At 33.4% G+C, this 21157-nt stretch overlaps 2 protein-coding genes across 5 annotated transcripts; both read left to right on the top strand.

The window, feature by feature from the left end:
* The first annotated feature begins 5543 nt into the window (after positions 1 to 5543).
* Positions 5544 to 14240, top strand: LOC133297468 (increased DNA methylation 1-like). Of its 4 annotated transcripts, XM_061496626.1 has the most exons (20): positions 5544 to 6298; positions 7402 to 7473; positions 7573 to 7777; positions 7956 to 8064; positions 8273 to 8365; positions 8595 to 8687; positions 8797 to 8889; positions 9000 to 9081; positions 9158 to 9217; positions 9313 to 9365; positions 9478 to 9644; positions 10714 to 10924; positions 11110 to 11167; positions 11340 to 11396; positions 11497 to 11742; positions 13074 to 13138; positions 13233 to 13289; positions 13371 to 13464; positions 13623 to 13763; positions 13958 to 14240. In XM_061496626.1, exons 1-20 carry the CDS (start codon positions 5804 to 5806, stop codon positions 14060 to 14062), a joined length of 2556 nt encoding a protein of 851 aa, XP_061352610.1. In that variant the 5' UTR covers positions 5544 to 5803; the 3' UTR covers positions 14063 to 14240. The 4 variants fall into 4 exon arrangements, with proteins under 4 accessions (XP_061352610.1, XP_061352611.1, XP_061352612.1 ...); XM_061496627.1 differs by lacking the exon at positions 8273 to 8365; XM_061496628.1 differs by lacking the exon at positions 8595 to 8687.
* Positions 14241 to 17141: 2901 nt separating this feature from the next.
* Positions 17142 to 20534, top strand: LOC133297466 (probable pectinesterase 15). Its single transcript, XM_061496624.1, has 5 exons — positions 17142 to 17566; positions 18018 to 18189; positions 18459 to 18665; positions 19831 to 20081; positions 20354 to 20534. Exons 1-5 carry the CDS (start codon positions 17142 to 17144, stop codon positions 20532 to 20534), a joined length of 1236 nt encoding a protein of 411 aa, XP_061352608.1.
* The last annotated feature ends 623 nt before the right edge of the window (positions 20535 to 21157 follow it).

Genomic DNA, 21157 nt, shown 5'->3' with positions numbered 1-21157 from the left:
ATGCACACCCTAAGTAGCTGGTATGTTATTTGAAAGAAATGTTTTTTTTTCCCATAGACACACATACACACACATATACTTTTCTCCAGCCATTTGACGTCTAGCAAATAAATTCGGAGAATCATAACCATACAAAAGTGGGTGAAAGCATTAAATGCAAGGAATCATAACTAATCAACGATGTAAGTTTTATTGTTAGACGTCCAACAGCCGGAGAAATGATTTTACTATATATATATATATATATATATATATATATATATAAGTAAATAGTATGATTTATTAATAATTAAAATTAAATATCATGGTTTAAATAAAAAAAAGTACAATTTTACGCCATAGTCTCCAATAACATGCAATAATTTCTTTCTTTTTAGAGACATATGTAGTTAGCTACTTGTTAGAATTTGACTTTAGTAGAGGTGTTTATCAACTGATTCAAATCGAGGTGACTGAACCGAAAAGTCGATGATCGAATTAACCGAAAATTGAAAAAAAAAACTGCATATTTTAATTAGATTGGATCGATTTTCGATTTGGTTGGTGAAAATCATAGTTATCAGTATCGTACGATACACGATATGATCCATACGATACGATTCACAAGCTCAACGATACGTATCATAAGGTATATCATAAAAGGATTCGTATCAAATGATATGATACCATACATGTATCCTACAATATGAAAATCAAATCAAAATTTGTAATTTTTAATATAAAAAAAGAAATAACGATTTTATTTGTGATTTAAAAATTATATAAATCACATAATAAATCTAAAAAATTATTGTTAATAAGGAAAAGAAAATAAAGATTTGATTTGTGATTTAAACTCAAAAATCAATCTGAAAAATCTGAATTAATAAAAAAATAATTAAATAAATATTCTAAATCTCTTCAATCTCTAGGGAAGAAAGATTTTTTTTTGAAAATCATTCAAAGGCTATAAGCTTCCAATGAATCCCAGCCATAGTTTTGCATTAGAGACGTCTCCAAACTTTAGAGTTTAGGCTTCGATTTCAAGTTTAGTTTTCTTTTATTATACTAACTAGTATATTACCTGTGCGATGCACGGGGGAAAAAAATCAGTCGATTTGTCGAACTGGAAAAGCAGAGTTACGTACCATTTTTACTATCACGAAGCGATTGTATAGCATTATAGTCAAAAAAAATATTTATCACAGCGCACCCAAGGTATTTATCCTTTCATAGTCAAAAACCAAGTATCCATATTTTGTATAAAATCTTTATTTTAATAATAATATAGATAATAAAAGCTCTTTTGCTTTATTTCTTAAGTTCCTTTCATTTTGATATAAAAAATGTGTTCTACAAATGCATTGAATTGAGAACAAATTAGATAATTATCCAAAAGAAAGATAACTACACCATAGAAGTTCATAACAACACCATAGAAAGATATACTGCAATACTTTAAATTTTCACTGGCAATTGTTCAAAATAAAAAGGATGAATACAAACAGAAGAATTTAAAACTTATCAATCTAAAGAATGAAATTAGTCTATACTATAGAAATTCTACAAAAAAAATTGACTTCAAAATCTGCCTTGCAAAAATCACACGTAATCCCATTACCATCATTAACTTCATCATTTTCCCATAGGGACCGTTCAATTGAAACGTTTTGCATTTTGCATTTGTTGGAATGGCAGAAATGTGAGTTATGGTTTCGAACAATTTCTTTACGCCCCCACAAGCTTCAGAAAAAACATTTCACCCGCTGTTTGAATTGTTGTAAATTGTTTGTCTTATTCAGGGAACAAAAAATTTTAAATCCAAAACTTCTTTGATTTTGATCTTCACCATTCATCAATAGCATGCAATAAACATACTTGCTCACTATGACCTTTCAGTGCTGCAGTCTTCAAGGCTTCAAAAGCTAATGCTTGCGTCTTCAAACTGGAAATTTGTTTGAAATAACTAACCAATCCTCCACGGTACAAAATGTTAGGGTTACCACTTTCCCTGCAACGTTTTAAGAAAAATAATTGTCGTTCTCTATTGAACTTTTGCTATTGATTGAAGAAAATCTTGTACATTTTCCTTTGTACACTGGTCGATTTTCATGCTCACAATTATCTGGTATTTGATGAATAATTTTTTTTTTATCGGTAATTCATTCCAATGGACCCGATTCAAACTTGTCCATCGAAGCATTTTCATACACGTAATCATTTTCTGCAAGCCGAAGAAATTCTTTGCAAGTAAGATTGATGTTTGACATATCTTCGATGGAATGAGATGTCATCTTTCTAAATAACAGCAGTAATAAATTCGTTGGCAGAAAAACAACGAAATTGTTGTCGATCGTCGTTGTTTAATCATCGCATGGGTAAATCAACACCTTCATCTTGCTATGAAGCTCTGAATGGTACAATGGTGGAGGTATAAACATGTAGGAACAAAAAACAAAAATGTAAACCCGTTACTTGAGAAATATTTGAAATAAAAAATAATTGTTTTGTTATTTTGTGCTATTTTTGAAGTTGAAAAAACTATAGTATTCACATAGAACTTTGTAAGCATCAACCAAAAACAAAACTCTGCAATTCTGAGACATCGATTATTATGCAAATCAAATATAGTTATGTACTCAATAATTCAGTCTTCAAATATAGCCATCAATGAACCTTCTCCTCTGCATTCTTTTTCAATATGATATTGTCTAGATGATTCATCCATACACAAAATTTGCTACAAAATAAAATCAATTAATATACATGAAGAAAAAAAAATTAAAATGTTTTGTGCTGATTGTTCATTTTATTTAGATGTTTGTTTTTGAAATATTTACAGCAATAAATCTAATTATCTTAGCCACACAAAAACGGGTTTGTTAGACACTAGACATAAGGAAAAAAAAGTGTTAGTGGACGGGATGGTTGACCTCTAACTATCAGCATTTTATATCAGCATGTAATAGGTTTTCATATTTATCCACACACAAAAAGGTTCTTATACTTGCATCTAAATTACTATGTATCTATGTTTTCTGTAGTTGTGACACATATTAGATGAAGAGTTGGAAAATATTTAAGTTAGTACGTTTAATAGTCTAACAAATATTTTACAGTTGAAGTTATGTGGTAATATCAAAAGATCATTTATTAGCTTAATTGCATAAATAAAAATAATTATTAATAAAATTAGAATATGCATATATATATATATGTATATGTATATATATTTAATGCATTGTATTTAATCTCAATAATACTCCAACTCTACCAACAACAATTTGGTTAAGAATATGAAAACGTGTTGCCGGGCGGGGTGGTCGGTCCTCCGGGCCGAGCCCATTTTGCCACCTCTAACAGTCAACATCTTATATCAGCATGAAATAGGTTTTCATATTTATCCACACAAAAAATGTTCTTATACTTGCGTCTAGATTGCTATGTATCTATGTTTTCTGTAGTTATGACATATATTAGATGAAGAGTTGAAAAATATTTGAGTTAGTACGTTTAATAGTCTAACAAACGTTTCATAGTTGAAGTTATGTGGTAATATCAAAAGACCATTTATTAGCTGAATTGCATAAATAAAAAATAATTATTCATAAAATTAGAATATATATATATATAACCATTTATTTAACGGATTGTATTTAATCTCAATAATACTTCAACTCTACCAACAATAATTTAGTTAAAAATATGAAAACATGTTGCCGGGTGGGGTGGGCCGGCCCTCCGGCCGAGTCCATTTTGCCACCTCTAACTGCCAACATTTTATATCAGCTATAAATATTTTCCATATTTATCCATAAAAAAAGGTTCTTATATTTGCGTCTAAATTACTATCTATATATGTTTTCTATATTTGCCTTTAAATCGATTTCCTGAGGTGTGTGTATTTGTGACATATATATTAGGTGAAGAGTTGACAAATATTTGAGTTTGTAATATTTGAGTTTGTATGTTTATTATTCTAACAAACACTTCGTACATTGGTATTGAGTTATTTTCATAACTTGTTATTAACACTCTTCTATTTTCAAATATTATTTTAAGATTAGTTTCCTTATTTTCATTTATCACAATCTGATTGTTCATTTTGTTTAGATGCTTGTTTCTGAAATATTTACAGCAGTAAATCTGACGATCAGCCACACAAAGCAGGGTTTGTTAAACAATAAATATAAATAAAAACGTGTTGGCAGGCGAACCCGCCTGTTTCGCGGACAGGGTGGGCCCACCTTCTTATACTCATTAGTCTATTTTAATTTTTATTATATTTCTGAACTTATGACTCGACACGATTCACGATATAAAAAATCAGTCAAACAATACACGATACGTATTGTGATTCAACATCCTTGGTGAAAATCGATCCAATCCAATTCAAACTAATCCAACGTATTACATATTTCGTATCTTTGAAAGATGTTGACTTGGAATCTTGTTGTTTTGTAGACTTTGAATCTTGAATATTATTAATAGCAAACTATCTAGTTTTAGTTTTTTTATTGTCTATTAATTTATTTTAACTCTTCATGAGTGTGCAGACTTGAATTTTTCAGTGGTTTATAACTTTGTATGACTTTATTTTAATATAGCTAGTGATTTATATGACTGAAATTTTAGATTTTTTGAAAGGGATGGTTATATTGACAAACTTTTTTTCTTACAAACCACACTAAGTCTGACTAGTTATACTTCAATTAAGAATGTATGACTGATCAGACTTAATGTAGTTTGTAAAAAAAAAAGTTTGTCAATATAATCTTTTCCTTTTTGAAAAATCGAGAATTGGTCGAATTTAAAGTGAATAAAATTCGATTGAATTTTAAAAAAATTCAAACTGAATGAATGATTAAATTATCAAACCAAAAAAATTAAATTGAATAATTTTTATTTTTAAACCAATTCAATACAGATCGCTAAGAGGCGTGCACTCTAGGACCCAAGATAGTTTGGAACAGAGACCAAAATGCCGCTGTTCATCAAGTTTTTTACCTAAATGCCACACGAACAGTGTTATTTTCCAATATGCCATGTGGGGAAGTTCGCTGGGCACTGTAGCAAACTCTGTTTGCTGACGTGTCACGTTTTTAGTGGACACCAAGTTCGCTACGTTGTTGAAATACATATTCCAACCAAGTTCGCTACCCAATGTAGCGAACTTGATACTTTTTTTTTTTACTTGATACTTTTTATCAATTAAAAACATGACACGTCAGCAAACAGAGTTCGCTACAGTGCCCAGCAAACTTGTCCACGTGACATATTGCGAAATAATACTGTTCGCGTGATATTTGATAAAAAACTTGGTGAAGAGTAACATTTTGATCGTGTTTCATATAGTTTCCCTTTTTAGAACGGCGATTCCCAATATCGACCGGTATTATTGTACAGTGAATAACGAAGTTCCGGGGGCATTTCGGTCAACGACGCTTTATTATTATTATTTTAATATAATGAATTGATTTACAGATCTGCCATTGGCCCCTTTGCTCAAATCTCTTACACGTTATCTATCTAACTCTCATCTCTCTGCCTCAGTGATTCAGTGAGTGAGCTCAACTCGTGGGCCCCTCATCTCCTTCCTCACCTCGTTTCTCTTCCAAACCAATCAAAACAAAGCTTTTTTCTGAAAACCAAAAACCCTACACTGATTCTCATGTTAATCCTCCTCAATTCAACCTCTAATGGCCTCCATATCCTATTCTTGCGTTTCCGCTCCTTCCTTAATTCAATTTCGCTCTCGATCGCCTAGGGCATATCTCGATTTGTTAATTTTCTGTTTCTGGCAGATTTAGGTGCTGAATTCGTCATGGATGTCGTCGTCAAGCCAGAATTCGAATCCACAGTCGTTTTGCGGGATCAGCCTCGCATGATGCGGGAAGTTTCTGTTGTGAATGGTTACATTGTTTATACTCGAACGAAGAGGTACATGGATTCGTGTAACGGTTTTTCTGAAGACGGAAAATTCAAGAGGTTGAAGGCATTTGCAGAGGCAGAGCATTCAGTTAAAATGGAGAATGGAGTGGATTCCGAGCTGAAGAGCGAGCCTCCAGAGGTTGTGATGAGGTCATTCAGGCGGTGTAGGCAATCGGCGTTGAAAGAAAATGTTGACTCTGGTGATAAGACCGGGACTGAGTCTGAAGTAGCAAATGGTAGCAGCGCATTAGCAGCTCCGAGAAACAAGTTGGAGTTGAAGATGTCGAAGAAGATTGTGGTCAACAAGAAGCCTTTGACTATCAAGGAGCTCTTCGATACAGGCTTGCTTGATGGGGTCTCAGTTGTTTACATGGGCGGCATTAAGAAGGTTCGTGTCATGTGCTCTGCATGGATGAACATTACATTTTGGTAAAAAGTTCCTATAAACTGACATGTTTTGTGTACTTTAAATTTAATAAAACAATGGTAGATATGTTTTTACTTGTTTAATTTAGAGATAAATTTACTTTAGAAAAAACATTATCCTCTGTTTTATGTAATATATTATGGCGTTATGCTGCATCTTACGTTTTTTTAAAAATATAAAAAAAAACAAAAAAAAGTAACTGAGTAATTCAGTCAGGACTTATTGATTGAGTGAGTAATGAACTGAGTCATTTGGAGAGAGTAAATAATCTTTTGTAAATAAGAGGAATTAATAGGAGCACCTTGAGGGATAAATTTTCAGTACTCTTAGGAGGAATTAGTGCTACACCCACTTTAATCAGAAACACAGTACCCACTTCTTTATTTTTAAAGCTACATTTACTTAATTCACTTCTTTATTTTTAATGCTAAGCCCTATTTTTAATTTTAATAGTGATTTTCTATTGCATGAGTAAGCAAGGCATTTACCAACTCATTTATGATATCAGTATTTTTTATTTTGTAGGATATGAAATTAATTCCTACACATACATAAAAGTGTGTGAAATCTATGTGAAGTCATATCGAAAGAATAGTGAGAAAAAAAAAAATGATTGTTATATATTATTTCTTATGTGTGTAAAAAGTAAGGGAAATACTACTCTTATTTTACATGAAGTAGTTATCTCTTTTTCTCTCACTTCGAAAATCGTGCCCCTTCTTTTTTCTTTTTGCTTTTAAATAGCAGACCCTATTTGGATTCTCTCTGTAACAAGAGAACTACTCTCATGTCACGTAAGATTAATATTACCCAAAAAGTAATCCTTTGTTACATATAACATTAAAAGTGTCGTTAAAAGTGGGACACAAATACAATAATGTTCCGCATAACTGAGAAGATATATAATACAGACATTAGCTCTTAGAGCTCTGAGATCGTGTAAAATTACTTCATAATTATCCTTCTAGCTGGTACTCGGTGATCTTTTTCAAAAAACGTTGCTTTAATATATTTTACCGCCAACGGTGGTTTAGTATTGGTAATTTGATGCATTATTATTACAGGCTTCAGGATTACGGGGTGTTATTAGAGATGGGGGAATATTGTGCTCATGCTGTCTGTGCAATGGGCACCGGGTGAGTTCTGATTCTGTCTCTGCAAACCATTTGTCTCCTAGGTCTGAGACTGTTCCGTCATTTATTTTCTATTGTTTCCACTTTCTTCTTCCTCTGTAGGTTATTCCACCTTCCCAATTCGAGATCCATGCTTGCAAACAATATAGGAGGGCAGCACAGTATATTTGCCTCGAAAATGGGAAGAGCCTGCTTGATCTATTGAGAGCATGCAGGGGAGCTCCGCTGCATAAGTTGGAGGCGACAGTTCAAAATTTTGTTTGCTCTCCACCTGAAGAAAAATATTTCACGTGTAAAAGGTGCAAAGGTGAGCTTTTCTTCTGCTATTCAGAGTCATTATTTTTTTGTTGTCCAGTTTGTCGTGCTGATAATAATTTCGTGTGCAAAAATTGAGGGAAAATAGTATGGAGTTTAATTTTCTTGTTTCTTTTATTTCCTTGGGTTCTTATTATTAATAATAGTATTAATTATTATTTTGCCCATAGGATGTTTTCCTTCTTCATGTGTGGGAAGCGTGGGGCCAATATGCTGTTTTTGTGTGGAATCAAAGAAATCTGAAGAAAGTTCGAACGATGTAGTTGGCAAAAGAGTCAGGTACTCATTTCTTCTACTCAAGTTATTAGATATGCTCACGTTTGATAACCTGCATCATGATGAAATTTTGGATAAGAATGGAAGTCAAAGCTAGGTTCAAAATGTTGAAACTTGAAACCATGTGGAAAGTGCAATGGGCATGCTTTTGTGCCCCCTTGCCCTCTCTTAATTTTAGACTTTCTTTTATGATTGTATTACGATATTTCAGGTCCCCTAGACCAGTGTCGGTCTCCAATCCATCCAGTACTTCTGAGCTGTCTATCTCTTCACAAATTAAGAGACACTGGAAGAAAAGAACAAAGTTGGTATTCATATCTGTTTCATCTATCCTATATATAGTACATATTTGAAGATTTTGCATAATATTTTTGCACTAACCAATGGTCTGTAAGGTTAAATGTTTTCTAAACTTCCATGGTTTCCTTTCATTGATATATGTTTTTTATAATTATTATGTGGAATGCTTTCATGTTGCAGTGTTGTTTTTTTTTGTTTTTTTTAACTTACATGCTGCAAACTGTGTTATTAAGGTCATCAAAAAGGATTAGCAGTTCAAATTCTTCCAACAGTGCCTCTGTGCCTATTCTACCCCGGAAGAAAATTCTGTGGAAGATGGAAAGAAAGTTTGTAACTGCCTTTTTTTTTTTTGCAATAGTTAGGATAATATAGTTGTAGGTTTACAAAAAATAAATTTTTTCCCTCTTTATTCTAATCAATCGTTATTACCACCAGGTCACTGTCAGTGAAGTTGAAGATCCCGGAAACTACGTCAAATTCGAAGTGTTTAACTCCACAAAATAAGAGTCAATGGAGGATAACTAAGAAGTAAGCTCCCTAATTCCCCTTCATTTGTGTGTATCTATCTGGCTGTGCGTTTTTATCACTCTTTTAGTGATGATAATCGTTAATTATTTATCCAATGTATTCTTCTCAAGGGATCAGCGGTTGCATAAGTTAGTTTTTGAGGAAAATGGATTGCCTGATGGAACTGAAGTAGCTTATTATGCACGTGGACAGGTTGTTCAAGTGTGTATTTCATGTACAAGTTATTGTGTGCTTATTATTCTGTTAATGGTTACATTCTTGTTGACAGAAATTGCTTGAAGGTTTCAAAATGGGCTCTGGAATTGTTTGTCGATGCTGCAATACTGAGGTATTGCTCCTTATACTTAGCTTGTATGCTTCTAGGCATTCCTTAAGAATCCGTAAATCGTGTATAATTTTCTTTCAATATTAAATGTTGTGCAGGTCAGCCCCTCACAGTTTGAGGTCCATGCAGGTTGGGCTTCTCGCAAGAAACCGTGAGTCCTTTTTTTTTTCTCAAGGAGGTGGTGGGAGGGATATTAAGCAGCTTTTGGAATTCCTTTTTCCTTGTGCCTATGGATTTTAATGAAAGTTGAATGTTTTGGGCAGTTATGCATATATTTACACGTCAAATGGGGTGTCACTCCATGAGTTAGCTATATCTCTCTCAAAAGATCGAAAATACTCTGCAAAAGACAATGATGATATATGCATTATTTGTTGGGATGGTGGAAATCTGTTGCTTTGTGATGGATGCCCAAGAGCATTTCATACAGGTCAGATATACATTACAAAAAATTTGATGGACAAATTATCTATTTGCTACAATTGTGTGAAATGCGGAATTATCTTTCTTCCCCTTAATTTATTCTCTCATTCCTCTTTTATTGCGGGAAGAAAAGAAAGAAGTTCTTTATCACCTACGTTGTTAGTGTCTGAAATGAAAGTGTTTCTATATGGCTATATCACCTTGGATGCTAATATATTAGGTTCTCTGAGAATAAAAGATTAATTGACCGTGAGGATCAGGACCCATAGGTTATCCAAAATTTTAGACACCTTTTGGTGATCCATCACATCACATGCCTCTTCTGTAAAAGTGAGAAGGAACAAGGGAAATGCTTGTTTTTCTATTCTGTGCAATATTAATAGTTGTGTTGTACTAGATTTGTTATCTAAATGCTTACAAGTCCCAAAAGCCTAAGCTATTAAGTGGGTGGACGATGCATCGGGCCCTTGACTAGTGTTAAAAAACTCTATAATATTTATTATTATTATATTTAATAGAATGGAGGGCAGTGAAGATCAAACTTGTGACCACTTGGCCACAGATACTATTTAAAGAAGTAATTCAATCCAAAAGCTTAAGTTATTAGGTGAAGGCCAATTAATTGTTTTTTATATTATATTTCTCTAAAACACCCCCTCACACAAGAGCCTATTGGGTTTGAAGGGTGAATAATGCACAAGCCCTTCTTACCTATGCTAGAAAACATCACAATATTTAATTATTATTTTAATAGAATGAGAGCGGTGAGGATCGAACTCGTGACCATTTAGTCATAGAGGCTTTGATATCATGTAAAGCGTTAATTCAACCCAAAAGTTTAAGCTATTAAGTGAAGGCGACATTAATGGTTTTATATGATTTTTCTCTAGAACTTTCTATATGGTATTAATCTTCAATTTCATACAGAAATAGCTGAATTTTTTTATTTAATGACTAAATTTGTTTCAAGATTAACTGGATGGAAGCAGCATGAAGAATATTTGCTTTGTTTGGTATATTACAAAATAGTCATATTCTAAGTGAATTTTTATGTTTTTACGTTTGGAAATGTACAGAATGTGCATCTCTATCAAGTATTCCACGTGGTGACTGGTACTGTCAATTTTGCCAAAACATGTTCGAGAGAGAAAAGTTTGTAGCATACAATGCCAATGCTGTAGCAGCTGGAAGGGTTGAAGGAGTGGATCCAATTGAACAGATAACAAATAGATGCATACGCATAGTCAAAGACATTGAAGCTGAGCTTAGTGGATGCGCTTTATGCGGGTAATAAGTTCATTGTGAAGATTCGAAACTATTGTATAGACTCAACTTTTATCTACGTCATACTTGAAATTGGCAATTGTCACCGTGCGGATATATTCTGTATTTAAGTTAACCATAAACCAATATTGTATATTAATAATTTTCGCTGAGCTATCTAATACAAAGAGAAGATATTGTACATGTAGGGGTGTTGACTTCAGCAGATCTGGATTTGGTCCACGCACAATAATACTGTGTGACCAGGTATGCTTTCTAGTCCAGTTTTGATTTTAATTTCACCTACATGACCCCTGTAACATGTAGAATTAAGTTTCTCTTGCTTGTAGGAGGGTTTAATGGTTGATGCAAGTATGGAGTATCTAATTCTTTAGGGATGATTGTGGATTTTACTGAATCAACTTCATGTTTGCTGCAGTGTGAAAAGGAATATCATGTTGGCTGTTTGAGGGATCACAAGATAGCATATTTAAAGGTATGCAGTTATTGCTATGTCTTTTTATGTGAATAAATGGTATTTGGGAGCCAACTTCTTTATTGTCTGTTGGACATAATATGTTTGGAACCAATTACAGGAATTGCCAGAAGGGAATTGGCTTTGTTGCAGTGATTGCATGAGAGCACATTCTACTTTGGAGAACCTTTTGGTTAGGGAAGCTGAGAGACTCCCTGAATCTCTCTTGGGTGTTATAAATAAGAAGCTAGTGGAAAAAGAATTACAACCCATCAAAGACATTGATGTAAGATGGAGGCTTCTTAATGGCAAAATTGCTTCTCCTGAAACTAGACCATTGCTTTTGGAGGCTGTTTCAATCTTTCATGTAAGTTCTGCTCAGCCTTCTGAATTTATTCATAATCTTTTTTTCTTATCCTTCAGTGGATGGTGGTAATTGTCCTTGTTTGTTCCCCAACAAATGATGGATCTGTTTTGGGTTTTTTTAGTAAGATGTTTTGGATTTTTTCTCTTTGGAAAAACTATATTTCGATAGTTTTCATAATTTCCCTTATTTTTCTGAATTAATTCTTCTTCATCTCACACCTTGATGTGGTTGTAGCTTGTGATTCCACAGTAATTGGAGATGTATATGAAGTATAAACCATTTTTTAGGGAAATGTTGAATAGGGTAGTCAATCATGGGATTTCACTTTGCGTATCCTCCCGTGATGCTCTGCACATCGCGTCGCGTTTTGACACAGCAGCCAATGTGGCTGCTACTGGTGGTTTTGTGAATTCCATCGTGGCCCTTTCTGATTTCTGTCATGTCTTCCCTCTGGTTTGAGATTCATCATTTTCCGTTGTTTTCCAGCAACCCACTGGTGTTATGTGCTCTTTTGCAGCAAATCCCGTCCCTTCCTGCCCCTGTTCTCGTGGTTTTCTTTTCGCAGGTCCACACCTTCATGTTCACACATTTGTTGGTGTGATTTTAAGATGATTTTCATTCTGCCGAAGTTTCTGATCCCTTTGTCATGACAAGCTTTAGTGTCTTTTCATTTGTTTTATACTAATATGCAAGTCACCACTCGTATAAACTTTTTTGCAATATTTATGTACTATAATTGATACAAACTTTAGAAGAGCCTCACCCTAAAAGCTAGCTTGTAAGGTAGGAGAGCCCAAAGTCCATATAAACCCCACACTAGAACCTTATGGTTCTGATGTGGGACTCCAACTCCCATACCTTATAACTAGATCGTAACATCCCACCACACTGCGCAGCCCCGGCGCCTATGTGGCCTAGCTTGGCGCTTTTACCAGTCATGGGCGAACACTGCAATGCCAGCATCACCAATCGTGTCGCACGATTGAAACTAGGAGACATGGTGGAAATTCTGACACCAATTGATACGAATCTTGGGAGAGTCTCACCTCAAAAGCTAGCTTGTAAGATAGGAGAGCCCAAAGTCCATATAAACCCCAAACTAGAACCTTATGTTTCCAATGTAGGACTCCAAGTCTCATACCTTACAACTGAATCATAACAGTAATTATATGAGCTTTGCGTGGGACATTGCTTGTGTGTAATGTGTTACAATGTCGATTTCTGTGGTACAACATTTCTCTTATCCCTTAGGAAACCATTTTCGAGTTTTCCATAAGATCATTTAATACATTAATTGGATTTATGATTGAGATTTCCCTTACTTGTTACAGGAATGTTTTAATCCTATAATTGACGCAGCTAGTGGACGTGATCTTATTCCGGCCATGGTTTATGGGTAGAAACTCCTTTCAAAGCATTTGTTTCATCTCCTTTTTCTCTTTAATTTCTTTCTTTCCTTTGTTTCATTTAACGTATCTCTTGACATGCAGAAGGAATGTGCGGGGTCAGGAGTTTGGAGGAATGTATTGTGCATTATTAATGGTCAAGTAAGAAGTGGTTTTCTGTATTTGACTTTTATTATTTAATACTTACTGTACTGTTTACTGTTTGTTTCTTTGACATTGAAGTTCATGTGTGGTGTCTGCGGGCATGCTTCGAATTTTTGGCACAGATATTGCTGAACTCCCTTTAGTTGCAACAACTAACAGGAACCATGGAAAGGTGTGAGACTGTATTTCTGGTTGTCCTTCCTTGCATCATATTCTTTCCTCTATTTGAAGCTTTCTGTTATCTGGAAATCGATTGCAGTATATTCTATTCACTTGTTGCTATGTCTTGGTAGTGCATTAATTATAGTTATATCGGTTTGACCTAACCAGGGTTATTTCCAAACACTCTTCTCCTGCATCGAGAGGCTGCTGGCTTTTTTAAATGTGAAGAACCTTGTGCTGCCAGCTGCAGAAGAAGCAGAATCCATATGGACTGATAAATTTGGGTTTAGCAAGATGAAACCAGACCAGGTATATATTCTGCTTCACTACTTTCAAGGTGGTAGACATGTTAACATTTTGCCACTTCTTCACTCTAGCATTTTTGAAGTTGAGGTAGAATTAGGCTTCTGTCGCTGATAATTTAATTATCTGCATTACTTGTCACAACAACTCCGCCTCCAACTTGAAAAAAAGAAATAATTGAGTTTATCCTTGTGCTGCAGCTTACCAACTACAGAAAGACCTGTAATCAAATGGTGACATTCAAAGGGACAAATATGCTTCATAAAATGGTGCCACCATGTCGGGTCATCAATAATCAATCATGACAGTTTTTTATAGGAAAAGGTCATTCATGAAAGGGGAAAACCCCTAGTTTTCTCAATTTCCTTTTCCCTCTCTGCTTGTTTTATATGTGTATAAATTTTTGGCTAGTTGAAGCCATTCTTGAACCCGTTCCTGCCAATTGTTTAAACATATTTAATGTCATATGTCCATTTTCAATTATAGTTTCTGTTAAAAAAACATATTTTTTTTTTGTAATACAAAAAAAAACAAAAATTTAATGATCGTGGACTAGTGCTTTAAAGTATGCAATCTCTTTATTTTGCCTGATATGACTGGGCCACTAGTTCGTTGTTGCCCCCACATAAAGAAGAGAATCGGGAGACATGTTGTAACTGATATTACAGCACTGCATTTTTATATGCTGAGTGGCTGTTTCTTGTGTGATTTAGAATTTTGACAAGGCTATTTGAATTCATGGAATGCATGGAGTAAGGAAGTGGTGGAAACCCTCGTCATTTTTTTGAGGGATCGGATGATGAAAGAAGTGTCTTATTCCCCAGTCATGAAGTGCACAGAGCAAGCAACTTTGGTACTGAATGCATGAAATTGAAACCTATTGCACGGCCTCTTCTTTCCTCCCCAAATAGTTGAAGAACAACGCTCAACGTGACTGCGTTTTCAATTTCACCCAACTAACAAATGAAATCTCGACTTGCTAGATAAGTAACAAATGAAATCTCGACTTGCTAGATAAGGGGTGAGAAAAATCTTGAATTGCCATAATATTTCTGATTCGTGCATAATATCATACAAAATGGATACAAATTTTTGGGTAACTACCGCGGATCTTAATACACACTCCTTTCCATTCAGAGCCAATTAATATATAATTTTATTGGGAGTGAATATTTTTATATGATTTTAAATAACATGATTTTTTAATTTTTAATTTCTATTTATTCCTCCAGTAATTTTATAGGTTTCTTATAGATTACTTCAAAATTCGGGACGTGTCCAGGATTAAAATTTAAATGCTTTCAAAACGGATAGAACATATATTTTTACACCCGGCCACCTGTTTAATTCTCATATGCTAACCGATGATTTTTTTAACTTTAGTTATAGATTGGTTGATACTGAAAACTTGATTAAATATATTGACTTCACAATAGAAGTTATTATTATTTTCAAAAGCATTACTCTTGTCAGTCATCGCTCCTTGGAAATGAGTATGTTTTCACTTGAAAAGTTGACCATTAGATATAATTATTATTAGTTTTCATGTGCGCTTTAATTAATTTATTTATCATTATTATTATTTTCTTTTATGTGCACATTATTTGAAGTGGAAAAACAAAAAATTGAAAAATTGATTTGCATATTTAAATACTCCGATTTGACAAATTAACAATAAAATTCTGAATTTCTCATAAATTGACGCAACGAAGATAACCAAAAGAGAAAAATAAGCAATGTACAAAAAAAAAGAGAGAGAAAAATAAGCAAATAAAAATCATGACTACACTGAAGAGAACGTGACACCTACGAGAGAAGAAGCGGCAAGTGAAATCCCGAAAAGACGCAAAAAGCTTTGATCACTTGATGGCCGAAGAAAAGAAAGCACGTGTAAAAGTTAATACACACATTCACCAAAAAAGAAGAAGAAGTTAATACACACAAGATAAAGCATCCTTTAAAAACCGAAGAGAGAAATGTACGATTTTAATTTATTTATTTAATGTGATTTTTTATTTTGGCATAGATAGTTATAAAATAAATGAATTGTTATGTTCCATGATATAAATAATGAAGAATATATTTGTTATGTTATAGAGAAGAGAAATATTTTTTCTGCACTAATGAAAACGAATGGGTCCCATGAGAGTTTCAAAAACAAAGGTTGACAGCGACAGATTTTGTGTGTGTAGGATGAGAGGTGTTTGTCATGTAACAGGACTAACACAATTCCCATAAATAATAATTCTTACTCTCAAAATAAAGAGGAGAGAAAAAAAAAAGAGTGGAGAGAGAAAAATTAAAAAATGAAACCCACATATAATTGTAAGAATATGAATGTTATGTTAAGTAACATAACAATAGATTTCCAAGTTGGGATTTTAACACGAGCCTCGTACTTTTGTGGGAGGCCCTTGAATCATTCGTTCTATGGGTGCTGTGTGGGGTTTTATGTGACAGGTATATGATATATGCTCGTGATGCTAATATTAATACATGTACTGAAATGTCACTTTGACATAGTTCAAGTTGGAGTACTGTTGACGTACCGAAAAATATATCAGCTAAAATTATTTACGCTCTTAATTTATTTTAACCCAACACAGGCCAAAAATTGTGAAGGATTGAATTCGTAGGTTCTAGTAAAAAAATTTTTTTTTGCAAGTAATTAGATTAATCTTTCTTTATTCGGATGAGTAGGTTTACAGTTTTCAAGCATACTCTACCAATTTGCTGATACGCAAGAACATTGTGCTAATACTTTTATGTTAGTATTTGCGCGTATGTATTGTGTATACACCGTCACCGCTTGGTTTTGCAGCACACAAAAGACCCTGAATTTCTCGCAGCCAAGTATATATGAATTAACAAGAAATAGTGTAATGCACAAGACAAAAGTTCAAGAGGTGCGGTGCAGTGGATTCAATTCAAAGTATATTATAAGTTGAAACTGAACACAGTGCATTACAAGCTAAGAAGCAAACTTCACTCCCACCGCCCCAATAATAATAAATGACCTCCCAAGAACCTACGCTTATTTTATCCTCACCTTTTTCAATTTCAATCTTTTTTTTTTTATAGTGACTTAGCTTGTCCATTTTCCAATCTCAATTACTGCACATATCTTTGTCTTAGAATCAAATTCAATTTTTTAGAGATCCATAGTGCTTTTAAAAGCAGGCTTTATATAAGTAATAACCTCCACACGCGTAGACATGACATAGGCCCATACATTTCTTACCTCCTACTCCAATCATGCATCACTCCCACACCCTCTTCACATGCACATAATAAAAGCATTAACCTCACTCACCCCCTCCACCCCAAACCTGTTTTTTAGCTCAAAACAACAAAAACGTACTAACCAATTCATAAAGCCAAAACATGAGATTCAACAGAACCCTCTTTTGGCTCTCTGCCTTTGTCATTTCTCTCTTTTCTATCATAGTTGTTCATCATACCACGCCACCTTCCCCCACCGCTACCACTGCCATTACTCCTCAAGATAGTTTCAATTCTCAGCTAGGTATACTTAGTAAGATTATAAAGATTAGTGGTGTTCAAGACTTAGTGTCCTTATTGCTAACAAGTATTGCTTGGGGGAGACATCATCATCGGAAGAGGCATAAGGACATATGTAACAAGACCAAATGGGCTTCTAGGCTTACTCCATACTATAATGTGACTCTTGTTTTCACGGTTGACTTAAAGGGTTGTGCTAACTTCAGTAGCGTGCAGAAAGCAATAGATGCTGTTCCTGAATCTAGCTCTGATAACACCCTTATTATCATCGATTCTGGTACATACAGGTCGTTCTCTTTTTGAATTTTTATCCTTATGTTGAGCTATATATATATATATATATAGAGAGAGAGAGAGAGAGAGTTTGATATTTCTAATGTTGCACACATACATAAAAGTACGTGAGACCCATATGAGACCATGTGAAAAGAAAAGAGAAAAAAATAATATAAGTTCCACACATTTTTATGTGTGTAGAAGATAATTTTGTCTCCTAAAGACATTAAACCCATAATTATATGGATTTTATAATTTTCATGTAACATGAAAGAAAAAGATTTTCTATACATATTTCGTTTTCCATGATGACATAGGTCCCGCATATGATTTTTTTAACATATGGGTTTCAAATGACTTTTTGTCTCTATAGCATAAGAATTCTTTTCTCGTGAGAATTATAAAACTCTAATTATATACACTATTTCAGTTCAAATATTTATAAATTTATACAAATCACAGGGAGAAGGTAGTGGTGCAGGCAAACAAAACAAACTTGATACTTGAAGGTCAAGGTTACCTTAATACAATCATAGAATGGAATGACACTGCTAATTCCACCGGAGGGACTTCCTATAGCTACACGTTTGCCATCTTTGCTTCTAAGTTCACGGCTTACAATATCAGCTTTAAAGTAAGCAATTTCATTATTGGTTACTTTGTTCGCCTATTCTTGCATTGTGGATATTTTGTTAAGAGAAAGAAGACCTTCACCTAACAATTTAAGTTGTTAGTTCAGTCATTCGATTTACATCATGATATTAAAGCATATAAATTTCTTAATACAAATAGTGGAGTCTATATATTATCCGATGCGACATATTAAAAAAATATAATATAAAATTATTAATATGATTTTCGTCGTACCAATTTAAATTGTTGATTGTTTTTAATATTTTACAGAACACAGCTCCTAGGCCGTTACCGGGAGAGGTTGGGGCACAGGCAATTGCATTGACAGTTACAGGTGATCAATCCGCATTCTATGGTTGTGGGTTCTATGGTGCGCAGGACACACTCAATGATGAAAGTGGGAGACATTATTTTAAAGAATGTTTCATACAAGGATCCATTGATTTCATATTTGGAAATGCTAGATCACTTTATGAGGTAAAAAAAATACTGCCTTCTCTTTGAAGTATGTCTTGTCTACCGCAATCCATTACCACGAAAATTTTTTAACACGCTCCACAGAAACTGCAATATGGCTGGCTATTACTGAATTTTATTGACTCTATCATAATTGAATGGGTTTTATAAGAGTTATGTTGTAGGAAAAGTGATTGTGTAATGTTATAGAGATTCGTTTTGCGTGCCTTAATTTTTTATTTATTTTTTTGTTTTAAAAAATGTGGGTCCCACAAAATGTTGTGAGAGTAGGAAAATTTGTTGTATTATGTTAAGGGATAAAATGAAAACCCTAATTGAATTTAGGTGAACTTGGTTATTTCAGATAGGGCAACATGTTACATGACAACTTGTCTAGGAGTTTGTAAATAATAGTTCGTCTTATTAGCTGTCATTACTCATTTGACAAAGTTGTGGCTTGCAAATAATAGTGAGCTACAAAATTTTGTAAAGGGATCGGAGCCTAGAAAAAATATCAGTTGGTTCAAAAAAAAAGACAAATAATATTTTAAATATTTTAACCATATAAGATTTTATTGGGTCGACCACAATCAATTGGAAATAAATAAATAAAAGGTTCGCTTTTTCTGCGGTTACTGCAGATAAGTTATATGCAGTAAGCCAATACGACGTTGTTTTGGGACAGAAATCATGATGTTTTTGTAATTTTAATTTATTTTAGGGTTATAATAGTCTTTATATTTATAATTTTTTAAGATTTCAATACCAAAACGACGTCGTTTTGGAAATAAATGCAGATAACTTCTCTGCATTAAGCGGAAATATTTTTCCCATAAATAAATAATATCTTTACATTTCTAAATAAGATTTTATTGACTGGTCAAACGTGATTTAAATTAAGAGAGTGCCACAATCTAAAACTAAGGGGTACTAATCTCACACTTAAAAGGTGTGTGATACTCGTAAAATTAATTAAAAATTATAACAAATTAATTAATAATTCATTATATTTATCATTATTTCACAATTTTTTATTTTTAAATAATTTATAATGTGTGGCCTAATAGTATATAATTAATACAGCTGATATTGATATAATATGGAATGAACTTGATGTTTAATTATAGTTTGAAAAAGATATTGGTATATATATAAACACAGTTACTAAGTTGTGACAGAATTGCAGGATTGTATCATAAACTCTATAGCAAAAGAAGACTGGGTTGGGGTTAGTGGGTCAATCACAGCACAAGGGAGGCAAACATTGCAGGAGCAAAGTGGGTTTTCTTTTGTAAAATGTAACATTTTGGGAAGTGGCAAAGTGTGGCTTGGTAGAGCATGGGGAGCATGTGCCACTGTGGTCTTCTCAAGAACATACATGTCTGATGTCGTAGCTGCTGATGGATGGAACGATTGGAGAGATCCATCAAAAGACCAGTTTGTAACTACTACCATTCTATTTATCTCTTTTCTCTCTAATCTCAACACATTATTTTCTGTGTCTATTTCACATTGAATTAAATGATGTGTCTGTCTTGCGAGGCTAAAATACTCTCTACGATTTCATTTTAGTTTTGATTAGTTTTGGGTGAAAATTTGCTGCTTTTTTTTTTTTTTTTCCTTACAAATTTTTTTTCATTGGGATTTTGGTTCTGTACTATTCATAATTCAGTTTGATTGAGAGGGCGTTATTTATGGTGTTAAAACAGGAGCGTCTTCTTTGGGGAGTACCGTTGTGTGGGACCTGGAGCAAACTATGCATCTAGAGTCTCTTATGGGAAGCAACTCAGAGATTATGAAGCAATCTCCTACATGAATATTTCCTACATTGATGGAAATGATTGGCTTGTTAATTATTTTCAAAACTATGCTAACCATTCATGGAGTTAGGATATTTTTATCATTCATTTTTTTATTATCAACTTGGTCCCACTCTAATCACAGTTGAATTCTACTTTTTAGTCGATAATTTCTACAATGTTTGTGAATAGAAAGAAAATAAAAATAAATTTTAATGTACTCTCTAAAATACATAATTATATTAAAGTGGTAGTAAATTAAAAATAGAAAAACTTCATAGTAAGAATATCCTTGCTCTCACTCATACACATAGTGGCAAACAATATAGCTTAACTGCCAAATGTATGTACGTATTTAGCAGTTTATATTAAGTACATTTAGATTAAGTTATGAAATTAAGTTCAAACCAAAGAGTAATTAGGTTATGAAAATATAAGCTGACTTAAAGTAAAAAAAATACTCGTAGGAATCCTCTCTCATTTAATAAGAATTTATGACATAGTTTGATACTTTAATCTTCGGAAGATTTTGAGGACACACCCATTTTATGCATAAAAGGTTATTTTTCTTAAATTTATATTAATTATTACATTAGTAAAATTATATTATTGAGAACCAAATACTAATATGATTAAATACACAAATTAGTGATAGAATACTTGTTATTATTATCGTGTTGTTATAAGAAACAATTTATAAAATCATCAATTGTC

The sequence above is a fragment of the Gastrolobium bilobum genome, unplaced genomic scaffold (assembly GCF_033153095.1).
Source record: "Gastrolobium bilobum isolate Gb01-03AN ecotype WA unplaced genomic scaffold, APGP_CSIRO_Gbil_v1 utg31179, whole genome shotgun sequence".
NCBI classification, from domain to species: Eukaryota; Viridiplantae; Streptophyta; class Magnoliopsida; order Fabales; family Fabaceae; genus Gastrolobium; species Gastrolobium bilobum.
This window is presented reverse-complemented; position numbering and strand designations above follow the sequence as displayed.

Bases quoted from the DNA above. Each gene is read 5' to 3' on its own strand.
- LOC133297468 (XM_061496626.1), top strand. From the start codon at position 5,804: ATGGATGTCGTCGTCAAGCCAGAATTCGAATCCACAGTCGTTTTGCGG. The intron at 9,645-10,713 runs GTCAGATATACA...GGAAATGTACAG, and splicing joins CCCAAGAGCATTTCATACAG to AATGTGCATCTCTATCAAGT. The intron at 13,290-13,370 runs GTAAGAAGTGGT...TTGACATTGAAG, and splicing joins TGTGCATTATTAATGGTCAA to TTCATGTGTGGTGTCTGCGG.
- LOC133297466 (XM_061496624.1), top strand. From the start codon at position 17,142: ATGAGATTCAACAGAACCCTCTTTTGGCTCTCTGCCTTTGTCATTTCT. The intron at 17,567-18,017 runs GTCGTTCTCTTT...TACAAATCACAG, and splicing joins ATCGATTCTGGTACATACAG to GGAGAAGGTAGTGGTGCAGG. The intron at 20,082-20,353 runs GTTTGTAACTAC...GTGTTAAAACAG, and splicing joins AGAGATCCATCAAAAGACCA to GAGCGTCTTCTTTGGGGAGT.